Source organism: Artemia sp. Qi Xiang Cuo, chromosome 4 (assembly GCF_049724085.1).
Source record: "Artemia sp. Qi Xiang Cuo chromosome 4, ASM4972408v1, whole genome shotgun sequence".
Lineage (NCBI taxonomy): Eukaryota > Metazoa > Arthropoda > Branchiopoda > Anostraca > Artemiidae > Artemia > Artemia sp. Qi Xiang Cuo.
Window position 1 is genome coordinate 84,432,873 of NC_142797.1, and position 15,771 is coordinate 84,448,643.

General features: G+C 34.6%; 1 protein-coding gene across 1 annotated transcript in view; it reads right to left on the reverse strand.

Moving 5' to 3' along the window:
• Positions 1 to 15,771, reverse strand: part of LOC148953544 (small G protein signaling modulator 3) — a 123,601-nt gene that overhangs the window by 62,320 nt on the left and 45,510 nt on the right. Inside the window, exon 4 of the mRNA XM_089088593.1 lies at positions 13,149 to 13,279. Coding sequence (XP_088944719.1) covers positions 13,149 to 13,279 — 131 coding nt within the window. The remainder of the gene's footprint in view (positions 1 to 13,148; positions 13,280 to 15,771) is intronic.

Genomic DNA, 15,771 nt, shown 5'->3' on the forward strand with positions numbered 1-15,771 from the left:
ATATTGTAAAGTGTAAGATAAATGACATTTTTATCATCTAAGCTCATTAAATCATCAACCAGGGAAAAACAGGATAATTTTGGAATAGCCTTGTTATCGATGTGTATGACAAACTATACGAATTAGTCATACACATCGAAGCTAAGCCAAGAGAATGAAATGCATTATTTTCAGGTAAGTGAATTTAATAATATGTAACGCTTAATTTATGTATATTGTAAAGTGTAAGATAAATGACATTTTTATCATCTAAGATCATTAAATCATCAACCAGTGAAAAACAGGATAATTTTGGAATAGCCTTGTTATCGATGTGTATGACAAACTATACAAATTAGTCATACACATCGAAGCTAAGCCAAGAGAATGAAATGTATTATTTTCAGGTAAGTGAATTTAATAATATGTAAGGCTTAATTTATGTATATTGTAAAGTGTAAGATAAATGACATTTTTATCATCTAAGCTCATTAAATCATCATCCAGGGAAAAACAGGATAATTTTGGAATAGCCTTGTTATCGATGTGTATGACAAACTATACAAATTAGTCATACACATCGAAGCTAAGCCAAGAGAATGAAATGTATTATTTTCAGTTAAGTGAATTTAATAGTATGTAACGCTTAATTTATGTATATTGTAAAGTGTAAGATAAATGGCATTTTTATCATCTAAGTTCATTAAATCATCAACCAGAGAAAAACAGGATAATTTTGGAATAGCCTTGTTATCGATGTGTATGACAAACTATACAAATTAGTCATACACATCGAAGCTAAGCCAAGAGAATGAAATGTATTATTTTCAGGTAAGTGAATTTAATAATATGTAACGCTTAATTTATGTATATTGTAAAGTGTAAGATACATGACATTTTTATCATCTAAGTTCATTAAATCATCAACCAGAGAAAAACAGGATAATTTTGGAATAGCCTTGTTATCGATGATGTGTATGACAAACTATACAAATTAGTCATACACATCGAAGCTAAGCCAAGAGAATGAAATGTATTATTTTCAGGTAAGTGAATTTAATAATATGTAACGCTTAATTTATGTATATTGTAAAGTGTAAGATAAATGACATTTTTATCATCTAAGCTCATTAAATCATCAACCAGGGAAAAACAGGATAATTTTGGAATAGCCTTGTTATCGATGTGTATGACAAACTATACAAATTAGTCATACACATCGAAGCTAAGCCAAGAGAATGAAATGTATTATTTTCAGGTAAGTGAATTTAATAATATGTAACGCTTAATTTATGTATATTGTAAAGTGTAAGATAAATGACATTTTTATCATCTAAGCTCATTAAATCATCAACCAGGGAAAAACAGGATAATTTTGGAATAGCCTTGTTATCGATGTGTATGACAAACTATACAAATTAGTCATACACATCGAAGCTAAGCCAAGAGAATGAAATGTATTATTTTCAGGTAAGTGAATTTAATAATATGTAACGCTTAATTTATGTATTTTGTAAAGTGTCAGATAAATGATATTTTTATCATCTAAGCTCATTAAAACATCAACCAGGGAGAAAACAGGATAATTTTGGAATAGCCTTGTTATCGATGTGTATGACAAACTATACGAATTAGTCATACACATCGAAGCTAAGCCAAGAGAATGAAATGCATTATTTTCAGGTTAGTGAATTTAATAATATGTAGCGCTCAATTTATGTATTTTGTAAAGTGTCAGATAAATGACATTTTTGTCATCTAAGCTCATTGAATCATCAACCAGGGAGAAAACAGGATAATTTTGGAATAGCCTTGTTATCGATGTGTATGACAAACTATACAAATTAGTCATACACATCGAAGCTAAGCCAAGAGAATGAAATGCATTATTTTCAGGTTAGTGAATTTAATAATATGTAGCGCTCAATTTATGTATATTGTAAAGTGTAAGATAAATGACATTTTTATCATCTAAGCTCATTGAATCATCAACCAGGGAGAAAACAGGATAATTTTGGAATAGCCTTGTTATCGATGTGTATGACAAACTATAAAAATTAGTCATACACATCGAAGCTAAGCCAAGAGAATGAAATGTATTATTTTCAGGTAAGTGAATTTAATAGTATGTAACGCTTAATTTATGTATATTGTAAAGTGTAAGATAAATGACATTTTTATCATCTAAGCTCATTAAATCATCAACCAGGGAAAAACAGGATAATTTTGGAATAGCCTTGTTATCGATGGCTATTATAGCCTTGTTATCGATGTGTATGACAAACTATACAAATTAGTCATACATATCGAAGCTAAGCCAAGAGAATGAAATGTATTATGTTCAGGTCAGTGAATTTAATAATATGTAACGCTTAATTTATGTATATTGTAAAGTGTAAGATAAATGACATTTTTATCATCTAAGCTCATTAAATCATCAACCAGGGAAAAACAGGATAATTTTGGAATAGCCTTGTTATCGATGTGTATGACAAACTATACAAATTAGTCATACACATCGAAGCTAAGCCAAGAGAATGAAATGTATTATTTTCAGGTAAGTGAATTTAATAATATGTAACGCTTAATTTATGTATTTTGTAAAGTGTCAGATAAATGATATTTTTATCATCTAAGCTCATTAAAACATCAACCAGGGAAAAACAGGATAATTTTGGAATAGCCTTGTTATCGATGTGTATGACAAACTATACGAATTAGTCATACACATCGAAGCTAAGCCAAGAGAATGAAATGAATTATTTTCAGGTTAGTGAATTTAATAATATGTAGCGCTCAATTTATGTATTTTGTAAAGTGTCAGATAAATGACATTTTTTTCATCTAAGCTCATTGAATCATCAACCAGGGAGAAAACAGGATAATTTTGGAATAGCCTTGTTATCGATGTGTATGACAAACTATACAAATTAGTCATACACATCGAAGCTAAGCCAAGAGAATGAAATGCATTATTTTCAGGTTAGTGAATTTAATAATATGTAGCGCTCAATTTATGTATTTTATAAAGTGTAAGATAAATGACATTTTTATCATCTAAGCTCATTGAATCATCAACCAGGGAGAAAACAGGATAATTTTGGAATAGCCTTGTTATCGATGTGTATGACAAACTATAAAAATTAGTCATACACATCGAAGCTAAGCCAAGAGAATGAAATGTATTATTTTCAGGTAAGTGAATTTAATAATATGTAACGCTTAATTTATGTATATTGTAAAGTGTAAGATAAATGACATTTTTATCATCTAAGCTCATTAAATCATCAACCAGGGAAAAACAGGATAATTTTGGAATAGCCTTGTTATCGATGGCTATTATAGCCTTGTTATCGATGTGTATGTCAAACTATACAAATTAGTCATACACATCGAAGCTAAGCCAAGAGAATGAAATGCATTATTTGCAGGTAAGTGAATTTAATAATATGTAACGCTTAATTTATTTATTTTGTAAAGTGTAAGATAAATGACATTTTTATCATCTAAGTTCATTAAATCATCAACCAGAGAGAAAACAGGATAATTTTGGAATAGCTTTGTAATCGATGTGCATGACAAACTATAAAAATTAGTCATACACATCGAAACTAAGCCTAGAGAATTAAATGCATTAATTTCAGGTATGTGAATTTAATAATATGTAGCGCTTAATTAATGTATTTTGTAAAGTGTCTGATAAATGACATTTTTATCATCTAAGCTCATTAAATCATCAACCGGGAGAAAACAGGATAATTTTAGAACAGCCTTGTTATCGACGTGTATGACTAACTATAAAAATTAGTCATACACATCAAAGCTAAGCCAAGAGAATGAAATCTATTATTTTCAGGTAAGTGATTTGAATATTATGTTTAATGTATTTTGTGAAGTATCAGGCGACTAAATTTTTTTTTTCAAGGCTCCTCGAACATCAACAAAAGAAGAAAAAGCACGACGTATGAGTTTCAATTTGAATTTGTTACCGATGTGTATTACTAATAATAAATATTAGTCATACAAGTTCGTGAGGGTATGAAATGAACTTATTATTGATGAGTATGACTAATAACAAAGATTAATCATACACATCAAAGCTAATCCAAGAGAACGAAATATATTGTTTTTAGGTAAGTGAATTTAATAATATGTTTAATATATTTTGTGAAGTATCAGACAAATGCAAGGGAGGAAACATTATCATCAACCAGGGAGGAAACAGGATAATATTCGAATAGCCTTGAAGTCAATGTGTATGAATAACTATAAATATTAGTCATAAACATCAAAGCTAAGCCAAGAGAATGAAAAGTATTATTTTCAGGTAAGTGAATTATGTAATGTTTTTAATCTCAATTTTGAAGTATTAGATGAATTCAATTTTTCTCTTTTCTAGGATAAGCGAAACGTAAAGGCAAAAAAAAAACAAAAAGGTTTATCGACCTATATCATAGGCAGGGCAATCGCGCTGCCTAAGTAAAGAACGATGTTGGCACAATGTATTATTTATTTATTTTTTCTTTGGACCAGGGCACATCGTATCGAAGGATTTGTCGTAGAAACTTGGAAAAGGGCTCATTAGATTCGAAATTGGAATGGCTAGTGCCGTTTTTAATAGTCGAAAGGGATTGGAAGGCAACTAACATTGCCTTCCACGCCCACCATTCCCCCAAACACATTCAATCAAAATTATGAGATAGCCATTTTATTCAGCGTAGTTGATTTCCAGATATAAATTATGTTTTTGAGGAGGACACACCCCCACAACCCTCAGGGCAAGGGCTGTAAGTTACGCCCTGGGAGCATATGAGGTTTTTATAGAAAGCTTCGTCGTAGAAACTTCAAAAATGGCTCATTCGATTGGAAATTCTAAGGGCTAGTGCCCTTTTTGATAGTCAAAAATGGTTAGAGGGCAACTAACCCCCCTACCACGCCCACCTTATCTCCGAGCACATCCAATCAAAATTTTGAGATAGCCACCTTGTTCAACGTAGTTGAAAGTTCTGGAAATTAGGTCTTCGAGGATGACAGCCCCCCAGAGTCCTCAGAACAAGGGTTGTAAGTTATGCCCTGGGGCATTTAAGGTTTTTACAGAAAGCGTTGTCATAGAAACTTCATAAAGGACTCATTTGATTGGAAATTGAAATGGCTAGTGCCCTTTATGATAGTCGAAAGTGATTGGAAAGCAACTAACACCCCTTCCACTCCCATCATTTATCCAAACAGATCCGATCAAAATTTTGAGATAGCCATTTTGTTCAAAGTAGTTGAAAGGTCCGGAAATTATATCTTTGAGGATGACACTCCCCCCACAGGGTAAGGGTAGTAATTTATACCCTGGGGGCATGTAAGGTTTTTATTGAAAGCTTTGTCGAAGAAACTTGAAAAAGGGCTAACTCGATTGGGATTTCAAAGGGCTAGTGCCTTTTTTGATAGTCAAAAGTGATTGGAGGGCAACTAACCTCCATCTCACGCCGACCTTTTCCCCAAACATATCCAATCAAATTTTTAGGTAGTCCTTTTGTTCAACGTAGTTAAAAGTGTTCAAAATTAGGTGATTGAGGATAATAACCCCCTCAGAGCCCTCGGGGCATAGGTTTGTAAGTTATGCCCTGGGGGTATATAAGGTTTTTATAGATAGTGATGTTGTAGAAACTACAAAAAGGGATCATTAGATTGTAAATTAGAAGGGCCTGTGCCTTTTTTAATAATTGCAAGTGATTGGAGGATAACTAACACCCCTCTCACACCCACCATTTCCCCAAAACATCCAATCAAAATTCTGAGATAACCATTTTGTTCGGCGTAGTTAAAAAGTCCGGAAATTATGTTTTCAAGGCTGATACTCCTCCCACAGCCCTTAGGGCAAGAGTTTTAAGATATGCCCTGGGGGTATATATTTTTTTATAGAAAACGTTGTCGTAGAAACTTCAAACAGGAATCATTCGATTGGAAATTGAAACGGCTAGTGCCCTTTTTAATAGTCGAAAGTTATTGGAGGGCAAGTAACCCCCTCTCACGCCCACCATTTCGCCAAACACATCCAAGCAAAATTTTGAGATACCCATTTTGTCCAGCGTAGTAGAAAGGTCTGGATATAACGTCGTTTAGGAATAAAACCCTCTTATAGCCCCAAGGGCAAGGGTTGTAAGTTCTGCACTGGGGCATATAAGGTTTCTATAAAAAGTGTTGTCGTAGAAACTTTAAAAAGGGCTCATTCCATTGGAAATTTAAAGGGCTATTGCCCATTTCAATAGTTGGAAGCGATTGGAGGGCAACTAACCCTCCTCTCACGTCCATCTTTTCCCTAAACACATCCAATCAAAATTTTGATATAGCAATTTTGTTGAACGTAGTTAAAAGTTCTGGAAACTACGTCTTTGAGGATGATAACACCCCCCCCCAACCCTCAGGGCAAGGGTTGTAAGTTATGCCCCGGGGGCATATGAGGTTTTTATTGAAAGTGTTGTCATAGAAACTTCAAAAGGGCTCATTTGATTGGAAATTGAAAGGGCTAGTGCCCTTTTTAATAGTTGGAAATGATTGGAGAGTAACTAACACCCCTCTCACGCCCATCATTTCCCCAAACACACCCAATCAAAATTTTGAGATAGCCATTTTGTTCAACGTAGTTGAAAATTCTGAAAATCAGGTCTTTTGGGATGACAACCCCCTCACAGCCCTAAGGGAAAGGATTTGTAATTTATACCCTGTGGGCACACAAGATTCTTATAGAAAGCGTTGTCGTAGAAACTCAAAAAGGGCTCATTCGATTGGAAATTGAAAGGGCTAGTGCCCTTTTTAATAGTCATAGGTTATTGGAAGGCTTGACATTTTTATAGTAAAGATCGATGTGTGTACAATGTACTATTATTTTATTTTTATTTTTTTTTACCAGGCACTTCGTATCGAAGGAGTTGTCGTAGAAACTTCGAAAAGGGCTCATTCAATTGAAAATAGAAAGGGCTAATGCCCTTTTTAATAGTTGAAAGTGATTGGAGGGCAACTAATCCCCCTCCCCAGCCCACCTCGCATTTGCCCATTATGTTTAAAAACTAAATGTTGCCTTAAGATTAAATCAAAATACACAGTGATAATTCTAATTCCGAATAAGGCATCTCAGCAGTATCCCAAGAACGACTGAGGGTATTATGTTCAAACTTTTTGGGCTACTTCTGCTTTTAAAATTTAACTAAATCAAAATAGCGTAAGTGTATTCCAGCTATCAAAGAAAGTAAACAGATTTTTTTCCGAATGGTATCAAGTTTTCTATATCAGGTCAACCAGAGGAGGTATGAAACTAAATTAAACTCTACTATTTGTGTCCTGATTTTTAAAAGGGTGTATGTTGTTAAAAATTGCTGAAAATTTTTCTCCAGCATACAAATAGTAGGCCAAATTATAAAGTCTTAAAAAAAACGAAAAGATTTAAAGTATTATTTTCTTTTTCCCTGAAAAGACTATGTCAATATAAAACGAACAGAAATTAATTGAAAAAAATTTTCTGCAAAATAAGTTTTTAAAAGAAAAGTAAAGAACTCTATTAAACAAAAAAAGAGCAAAAATAAAATCAAATAATCTACCAAGCGTAAAACTACCTCAAAGCAGTACCAATAAATCAATTAAAAACGAAACGAACAGAAATAACAATAAATAACGGAGTCAAACTCAAAACAAGCAGAAGTTAACTGGAGTAGGCCTCAAAATCCCACTGCCTTCCCAAGGCAAGAACATAATTTGTACTGTACTGAAAAAAATACAAATGAACGTGCATTGTCAGTTTAATTTACATATGCTGATATTTAGTAATCAAAATGTTAATATTATTTGATTTATTAAAGTTATAAAAGTAAAAACATTTATGTTTTTTCAGTAAAGTGCAAATTATGTTTTTTTTGTAATAATTTTAAAAAAAAATTTCTTTTGTTGGTGCATCGAAGAAATAAAATGAGTTTCGGAAAAAACATGTTATTGATGTATCCGACTATTGCCACATATCAGTCATATACATAGAAAAAATCCATGAAGATGTATTTTTTATTTTCAGGTAAGCGAATTTTACAATATACTTAATGTCAATTGTCAGTAAATGACGAACGAATTTTTCTTTTCTACATTAATTGAATCATCTACCGAGGAAGAAAAAAAGTGCTTCAAAAAAAACTTTTACTCAAACATGTGACCAATGCGTATTAGTCAGATATATCAAAATTAAGCCGAGAAGATTAAAAAGGGAACAGTTCAAAAGGAAAGTGAAGCAGGGTTGTGTTCTATCCCCCTTTATAGGGTTTTTTTTTATGGACTTTGTCTTAAGGAGCACAGGAAAGGCAATGGGAGACCACGGAATCAAATGGGGAGGAAAAAGTCTCCTGGACTTAGATTATGCTGATGATTTAAGCTTCCTAGATAAAAGTGTGAGCAAAATGAATGAACTTCTAGAGGTTTTACGAGTTCAGGGTGGTAAAACAGGTTTGAAAATTCATGTTAAGAAGGCTAAGTCACTAAGGCTAGGAATAAATGAAGATCTAAATGTGACGTTGGGTAATGAAAGAATTGATCAGGTGGACAGCTTCACTTACCTTGGTAGTATTATTAGTAAAGATGGTGGGAGCAGTTAAGATGTTAAAAGTAGAATAGCCAAGGCTCAGGGTGATTTTTCACAGTAGAAAAAAGTTTGGAAGAATAGGAAGATAAGTGTGCGAATCAAGATTAGAATACTGGAAGCTACAGTGATGATAGCGGTCAAATACGGTTCTGAAGCATGGGCTCTGCGGGAAAAAGAAGGAAGACTTGCTAGATGTTTTCAGGAGAAATTACCTAAGGATTGCCTTGGGTACCCGGCAGACTTACTGTAATTCAAACAGTAGGCTGTACGAAAAGTGTAGTTCAATTTCGCTTTCTAGGGCTATAATGAGAAAAAGGTTGAGCTGGCTAGGGCAAGTTCTGCAGACAAGGGATGACAGATTGCCAAAGATTGTCCCTTTCGGCCAACCTTCTAGGGCTAAACGGAAAGCAGGTCGTCCGCGTTTGGGGTGGGAGGATGTCGTAAAGAGAGATTAAAGGGAAATGGGGACTTTCTGGGAGGGTCTAAAGAGGGAGGCTTTGAACAGATTAGGATCGAGAAGGAGCGTTCGTAACTGTGTTGGACTCAGGCGGCGTGATGGTGCGATGAGTCATTAGAAGTAGTAGTAAATTGTGAAGTATGAGACAAACGCAATTTTATTTTCCGGGATCATACAGTTAACAACCAAGGAAGAAACAGGGTGAGTTGCAAATGAACTTGTTATCAATGTATATTACTAATAATACATATTAATCACACAGGTTGAAACTAAGTAAGAAGATGAAACGTAATATTTTCAGGTAAGTAAATTTAATATTATGTTTAATGTGATTCGTGAAGTATCAGACAAATGCAATATTTCTTACCAGGGCTCATCGAACCATCAACCAAGAAAGAACGAGGATGAGTTTTGAAAACATTTGATGAATAAAAATCTAACGGCAAACTGACCTGCCATGACAAGACAAAGAGATATGAATCTCAAGAAGAAGAAGAAAAAAAAACGGTCTAAATCCCGTAAAAAAAAAGACAACGACGGATATTTCGAATGTATAAAACTACTACTACTACTACAAAAAATTCAGCGCAGCATCAATCTACCTGAGGCCAACACAACTACACACACTCCTCCTCCATCTAATATATTCAAAGCCTCCCTCTCAACACCCTCCCAAATCCGTCAGTCGGTTCTACAGGGGCATATAGTAATATATATATAATACCCTGCACTTTTGAGTCATAAAATGACCGATTAGTATTCTATTATTAATGCCTTCCCAACCTAAACAAGACTTAGCAGCTTCCTCATTCATTATAAGCCCTATTCTCCGTCTATGGCCCCATCCCTTCTGCCTGAGTAAATAAATTCTATACCATCTATTTCCATATTTCCTACCCCTTGGATATGAGTTTCTGAAACTCCTTACAAGTCCACTTCGAAGCGTCTGAATTCGTTAGTCAAATTGTTAATACGATAGTTATTATTTTAAAGTCGTAGCATTCCAAGCTACCATTTTCGTATTCTTTAAATCATTGAAATTGTTTTGGCCTCCGGAAAAGCAGTGGTCCCAGAAACTAGTACAGGACAAGGACCAACACATCTTCTTAGATCTACAACGAAGGGACCTCCAGTATGAATGGAGGCTTGGCGCAGTCCTGGACCCATCTTGGTCACACCATAGTTTTCAGCACTTGGTGATGCTCTTCTATCAACAAGAGTCGAAATTCTGCACAGCACAGACAATCTCAAGCCTATTACCTCCGACTCATTATATATTCATGGCTACAAATATTGTGCTACCACGGAACGGCAACCCACAGTAGATAAATTAGTTTGGAAGAGGTTTTTCAGCCGAAAAGTCCGCCAAAACAGACCGAGCCCAGAAGAATTTTCAATTAATCATAATTCCCAACGAATCCTGTGTCGTTTACTAGGCTATAATGTCTTTGAGGGGGACCCCTTCTCAAGCGTGTATAGAGGCAACCACAAGTTACCCAGTCTTACGGGTACCCTGATAGGATCTAGGCAGCCCCTTGAAGAGGCCGTTGCCTTGAGATCTGGATCTTAATCCCTACCGCAGTTGTCCTCCTTTAAAGGATCCCCCCATGATGGCGTTCTGCGTCGCCATGTAATTAACCCATTACTGGGAGAAGGTTTAGAAGCCCTACCGCAGTTGTCCACTCATAAAGGATCCCCCGCGAAGGCGTTCTGCGTCGCCAAGCAATTTAACCCATTACTGGGAGAAGGTTTGGAACTCACGGGACGTGTGCACACACTGGTGGGCCCTTCTGAGTGTACATTTGACGGGCCTTCCTCCTCCATCTGTATTTACGGCCCTCGAGCGAGGATACCCCTGTTTCTATTATGGACCCCCTTGGGTATGGTCCCATTCTTGCTCCAAACGTGGAGGTACCCTTCATATCTTTTCCTTAAAATATTTAAAATTTCTGAAATTGCTAAAGGCTTTCTTTAATATCCATCCCAAAATTACCATTGGTTTAACTGTTTATGAAAAATGCGCAGTAATATGTTCCCTGCATTTGGGAAACTTCCGATTTATAGTTTTTCCTTTTGACTAAATCTAACAAGGGACTCCAGTTTTATACCATAATATTAGGAGGGACAACGTATAGTATACATTGCGAAAATAAGGTAATGCACGAATCAGTTTCAATCACTTTTGAGGTTAAAAACAAGCATATTTGACAGAAAAAAATGATAGCTACTCAAAATGAGTACCAATCAAGTTTAGCCAATTCCAGCCAACCCGTATAGCACAATATGGTCCAACAATATAAAAGAGAAAAGAGTCATATCACACTATACAGATACGTAATGCGAATATTTTTAATTGAATAATAGGTGTTGTCTACCTTAAAAGCTATTCCAAGGTCTAGGAATTTTGCTGTTATCCTACTTTGGAATTCAAGTTGAGGAAAGCTGTTATAACTATCAGTCACACAAGTGACTGATACAATTGAGGGTTTCAGACGAGAAATCTGCAACTTGAAGTGTATTAAAACTAGGACAATGAAATAGATCCTTCACTTTTAGGTAGGAATCCTAAACAAATATCCAAATTGCGGTACCCAGTATAATTTACTCAAATAACAAAAACATGCTTCATTTCAGTTAGTTATCAAACCCAGTTTTTGAACGAATATTAGTTACTCGGTTTCGGCATCAGAAAGCTTCATTAATTGTTGAAATTTTCATATTTCGTTAGAAAGGAACGAAACAAGAAAATCAGTACAATTTGCTTATGAAAGAGCAAAGGGTGCTGCGCATGGGGGAACAAAAGGATGTGGGTAGGGTCGAAACTTAAAGAGTACTTGTAGCAAAAAAGGAAAATATGCTAAAGGGCTTTCACGGATATCGTTTAGAGAAATTTTTACGGTATAAAACATGAACAGGGTTCACCACATGGGCGGTTAAATAGCCATTAATCCATTTCATCACTTTGCGTGGTAAAAAATCTCAGAATTAAATCGAATGAGCCTTCGCTTAACTTTCAAAGATGATTCGTTTTATACGGCTGAGACCAGGACGAAAAATGAATAATAAAAGGTAAATAAAAGAGTCTCGTCTGTACGTAGACTAGCATAGAATTTTGCTACGAATGTAAACATTCAACAGTCGGTGCAATCCTTTGCTATCAAACCAAAAGATGAAAACAAAATGGACTTTTATGCACATCCCTCCCTCCTCTTAAATATCCTGGCTTCTGAACTTTTCATTATAAAATATTTTCCTTTTTTATTCTTAAAATTTCTGCAATAAACCTTTAGAGATTTGGTAGGATTCCCACATACAGCCACTTGAAGTATAAATAAGTGGAATTTTCATCGTACGCCACTCACTCTCATTTTTATGCCCAACCCTACCTCCTCCTAATATACCCTGGCCTCTGAACTAAATTTTAAATATTTTCCTTTCCTATCCTTAAAATGTCTTGCAATAAACCTTGAAAGATTTAACGGAATTCTCAAACACAACGACATGAAGTGAAAATAAGTGGAATTTTCATCATCCGCCACTCACTCTCATTTTTATGCTGCCTTTTTATGCTCAACCTCCTCCTATTATACCCTCTCTCCCTCTTCTTTAAATACTCTGGCCTCTGAATTCTTCAACTTTAAAATATTTTCCTTTATTATTCCTAAAAATTTTGCATTATACCTTAAGAGATTTGGTAACCATCTCGAATGCAACCGCTTGAAGTGAAAATAAGAGGAATTTTCATCGTACACCGTTCCCTTTCATTTTTATGCTGAGTTTTTATGCACGTCCCTCTATCCTCCACAAATACGCTGGCGTTTGAGCTCCTCAATTTTAAAACATTTTCATATTCATTCTTAAGATTTCTGCAATAAACCTTAAGAGATTTGGTAGTATTCTCAAATACAGCCACTTGAAGTGAAAATAAAAGGAATTTTCATCGTACACCGCTCATTCTTATTTTTATGCTGAATTTATATGTACACCCCCCCCCTCGTCCTAAATCAAATGATCTTCATGGGTAAAAACCGCCATTTAACAACAAAATCGAAATAAAAAAGCATATTTAGAATTAATTATTCATGTTCAAACAAATGCTCTTACCAAGCAACGAGGTTGAATAATATGATGCAGGTAAATATTCTTCTAATATAGAGCACATAATCCAGAATGCGTCCTCTTCTTCAAGAACTAGAAGCAAACAAGAAGCTACTGTTCCCATTCCTTGGCAATATCTGAACGAAAAAAAAGTAATATAAGTATTTAAACTTCAAAACTCTGGGAATGACCAGTGTTTAAAAAGTCAATAAAGAAAAGTAAACGTTGATTACTCAATTAAAAAAAAAAAAACTGCAAACTTTTACGTGCATTGACAGCTAGACTCAACATACTACTCTTGCTACTTCCTAAAAACAGGGTTGGTGCAGTATTTTAGCACTGTTCTAAAATATCCTAAAGAAAAACGATATTTTAGGCCTCTTTGAAAGATCTATTTTCGGATGGGGACAAGCCTGATCAAATACCTTTTAAAAACAGACATTTTACTTGAAAAAAACATAAGAAATTATACCCTACTCATAAAAATTTTGAACTTTTGGGATTCCCTTGCAAACATGCCTGGGTAGTTTTATTAAAGCTTCAAGATATGAAGGGCAAGTCAGCTGGAGCTAAAAATCATTTTCAGAAAATTTACAAGAAAATACATCATATAGTTTCCAAGTTCTTTTTAAATCAATAATAGTATGCATCTTTCAGACGTAGTGGAATAAGTTTTGAGTTGATACAACCAGTACTTTGGAAAAATAGCATACCGATATCGTATATAACATACCGATACATACGTACAATAACATACCGAAAATTTTGAGTTGATAAAACCAGTACTTTCGATAAATAACATACCGATACGTACATAACATACCGATACATACGTACAATAACATACCGAATAAATTTTGAGTTGATAAAACAAGTAATTTCGATAAATAACATACCGATACGTAGAAAACATACCGATACCTACGATCAATAACATACCGAATAAATTTTGAGTTGATAAAACCAGTACTTTCGATAAATAAAATACCGATATATACGTACAATAACATACCGACAACATACCGAATACATTTTTAGTTGATAAAACCAGTACCTTCGATAAATAACATACCAATACGTACATAACATACCGATACATACGTACAATAACATACCGAATAAATTTTGAGTTGATAGAACCAGTACTTTCGATAAATAACATACCGATACGTACAATAACATACCGATAAAGTACATTCGAAAATAAATACATACCGATACCCTTATTTTTGCATGAAATACGTTCAACTTAAAACCAAAATTGTAATACTTACAATATTGAGGGTGCAGCAGGGGACTGCGAAATCTGCCTAATTGCCCCCCCCCCCTTGAGTAAATAGAACAATTTGGCTCTGGTGTTGACAATACTGTATTGCTGGATGTTTTTTATTTATTTGCTGCAAATATTCAGCCTATTCAGTGTTAAATATTGTAACAAGAATAATAAGGATTTAAAACCTTGAACATCTGCAAACTGGAAACACAAAACTTACTCGTGATATTTCCCTACATTCATAGAATTATGTCAAACTAAGCGCTTTACTAAAACACGAAACCGTTGCAGTATGACAGGGTTAGGAGTAGTAGCGTAATTTCGTGAAAATCCTTGGAGGGGGGGGAGTTGGAACTAATTTTCCCAAATCAAGTGAAAATGAAAACTGAAAAATCATCCATATAATACCATAAAGGCAAAGATATACTAAAGAAAGCTGACCTGTTTCTCTGGATACTTCAATTATGCCGGCTTATCTTAGTTTTGACAAGACTTTTTTGCAGAAACTAAATTTCAGATGGGTGGGGGGGAGCAAAGTGAGCTCTGTAGGGGGCAGTTACCCCCCCCCCTCCCCCTGCCCCATAGCAAATTACGCCCCTGGATAGAAGTAGAAAAGTCCTCAAGTACCCTATAGAAAGTAAAAGATTAATTTAAATGGCTTTCAATAGTCTTTCAACAGCCATGAAATCAACAAATTTTAGTATCAGTTTCCAGTAAAGCTCTAGTTTTTCAGGATTCTACGAAGATAGCGAAATATTACGACTCAGCTTATTTAAGCACGACTGCAGATATATGTTGCAGGAGCTGCGAAGCAATAATTTTTGTCCGTTTTAAGTTTTAACTTCGCTCTTTAATTCAATCAAAAAACATTTTTCTTATTATGAATTTCTGTCGTTTTTATGTTTCAAAAACATACAGAATAAAACTTGCAAATAGATTTTAATCTAGCTTAGCTGAAGAAACTAAAAAAAAAGTTAACATTTTTGTGCTAATATACAGCATGAAACATAGGATAGGCTTTCTCTTCCATGGTGGTGTTCAAAATTGTGCAAATACAGAAGAAGCAGCAACTATGTTGGGGGGGGGGACTTGAATCAAGTTTAAGTAACAGACTTTGTCAGTTTTCTGGCTACATAATACCGCCTTTTCGTCTCCGTTTATTCCAAATTTATATGACTTGGTCTTCATGATTTTTATTTCCACCTCATACTGGACTCTCAAAATCTCCAAAAATTCCTTCATTCCAGCAGTACTTTCGTTTCACTGAAGAGGAATCATCAGATTTACCTAAAAGACCCCTTCACCTAGAATGCTGAAAAACTGTCCAAAAAATCCCTCATAATAAGTAAATAAATG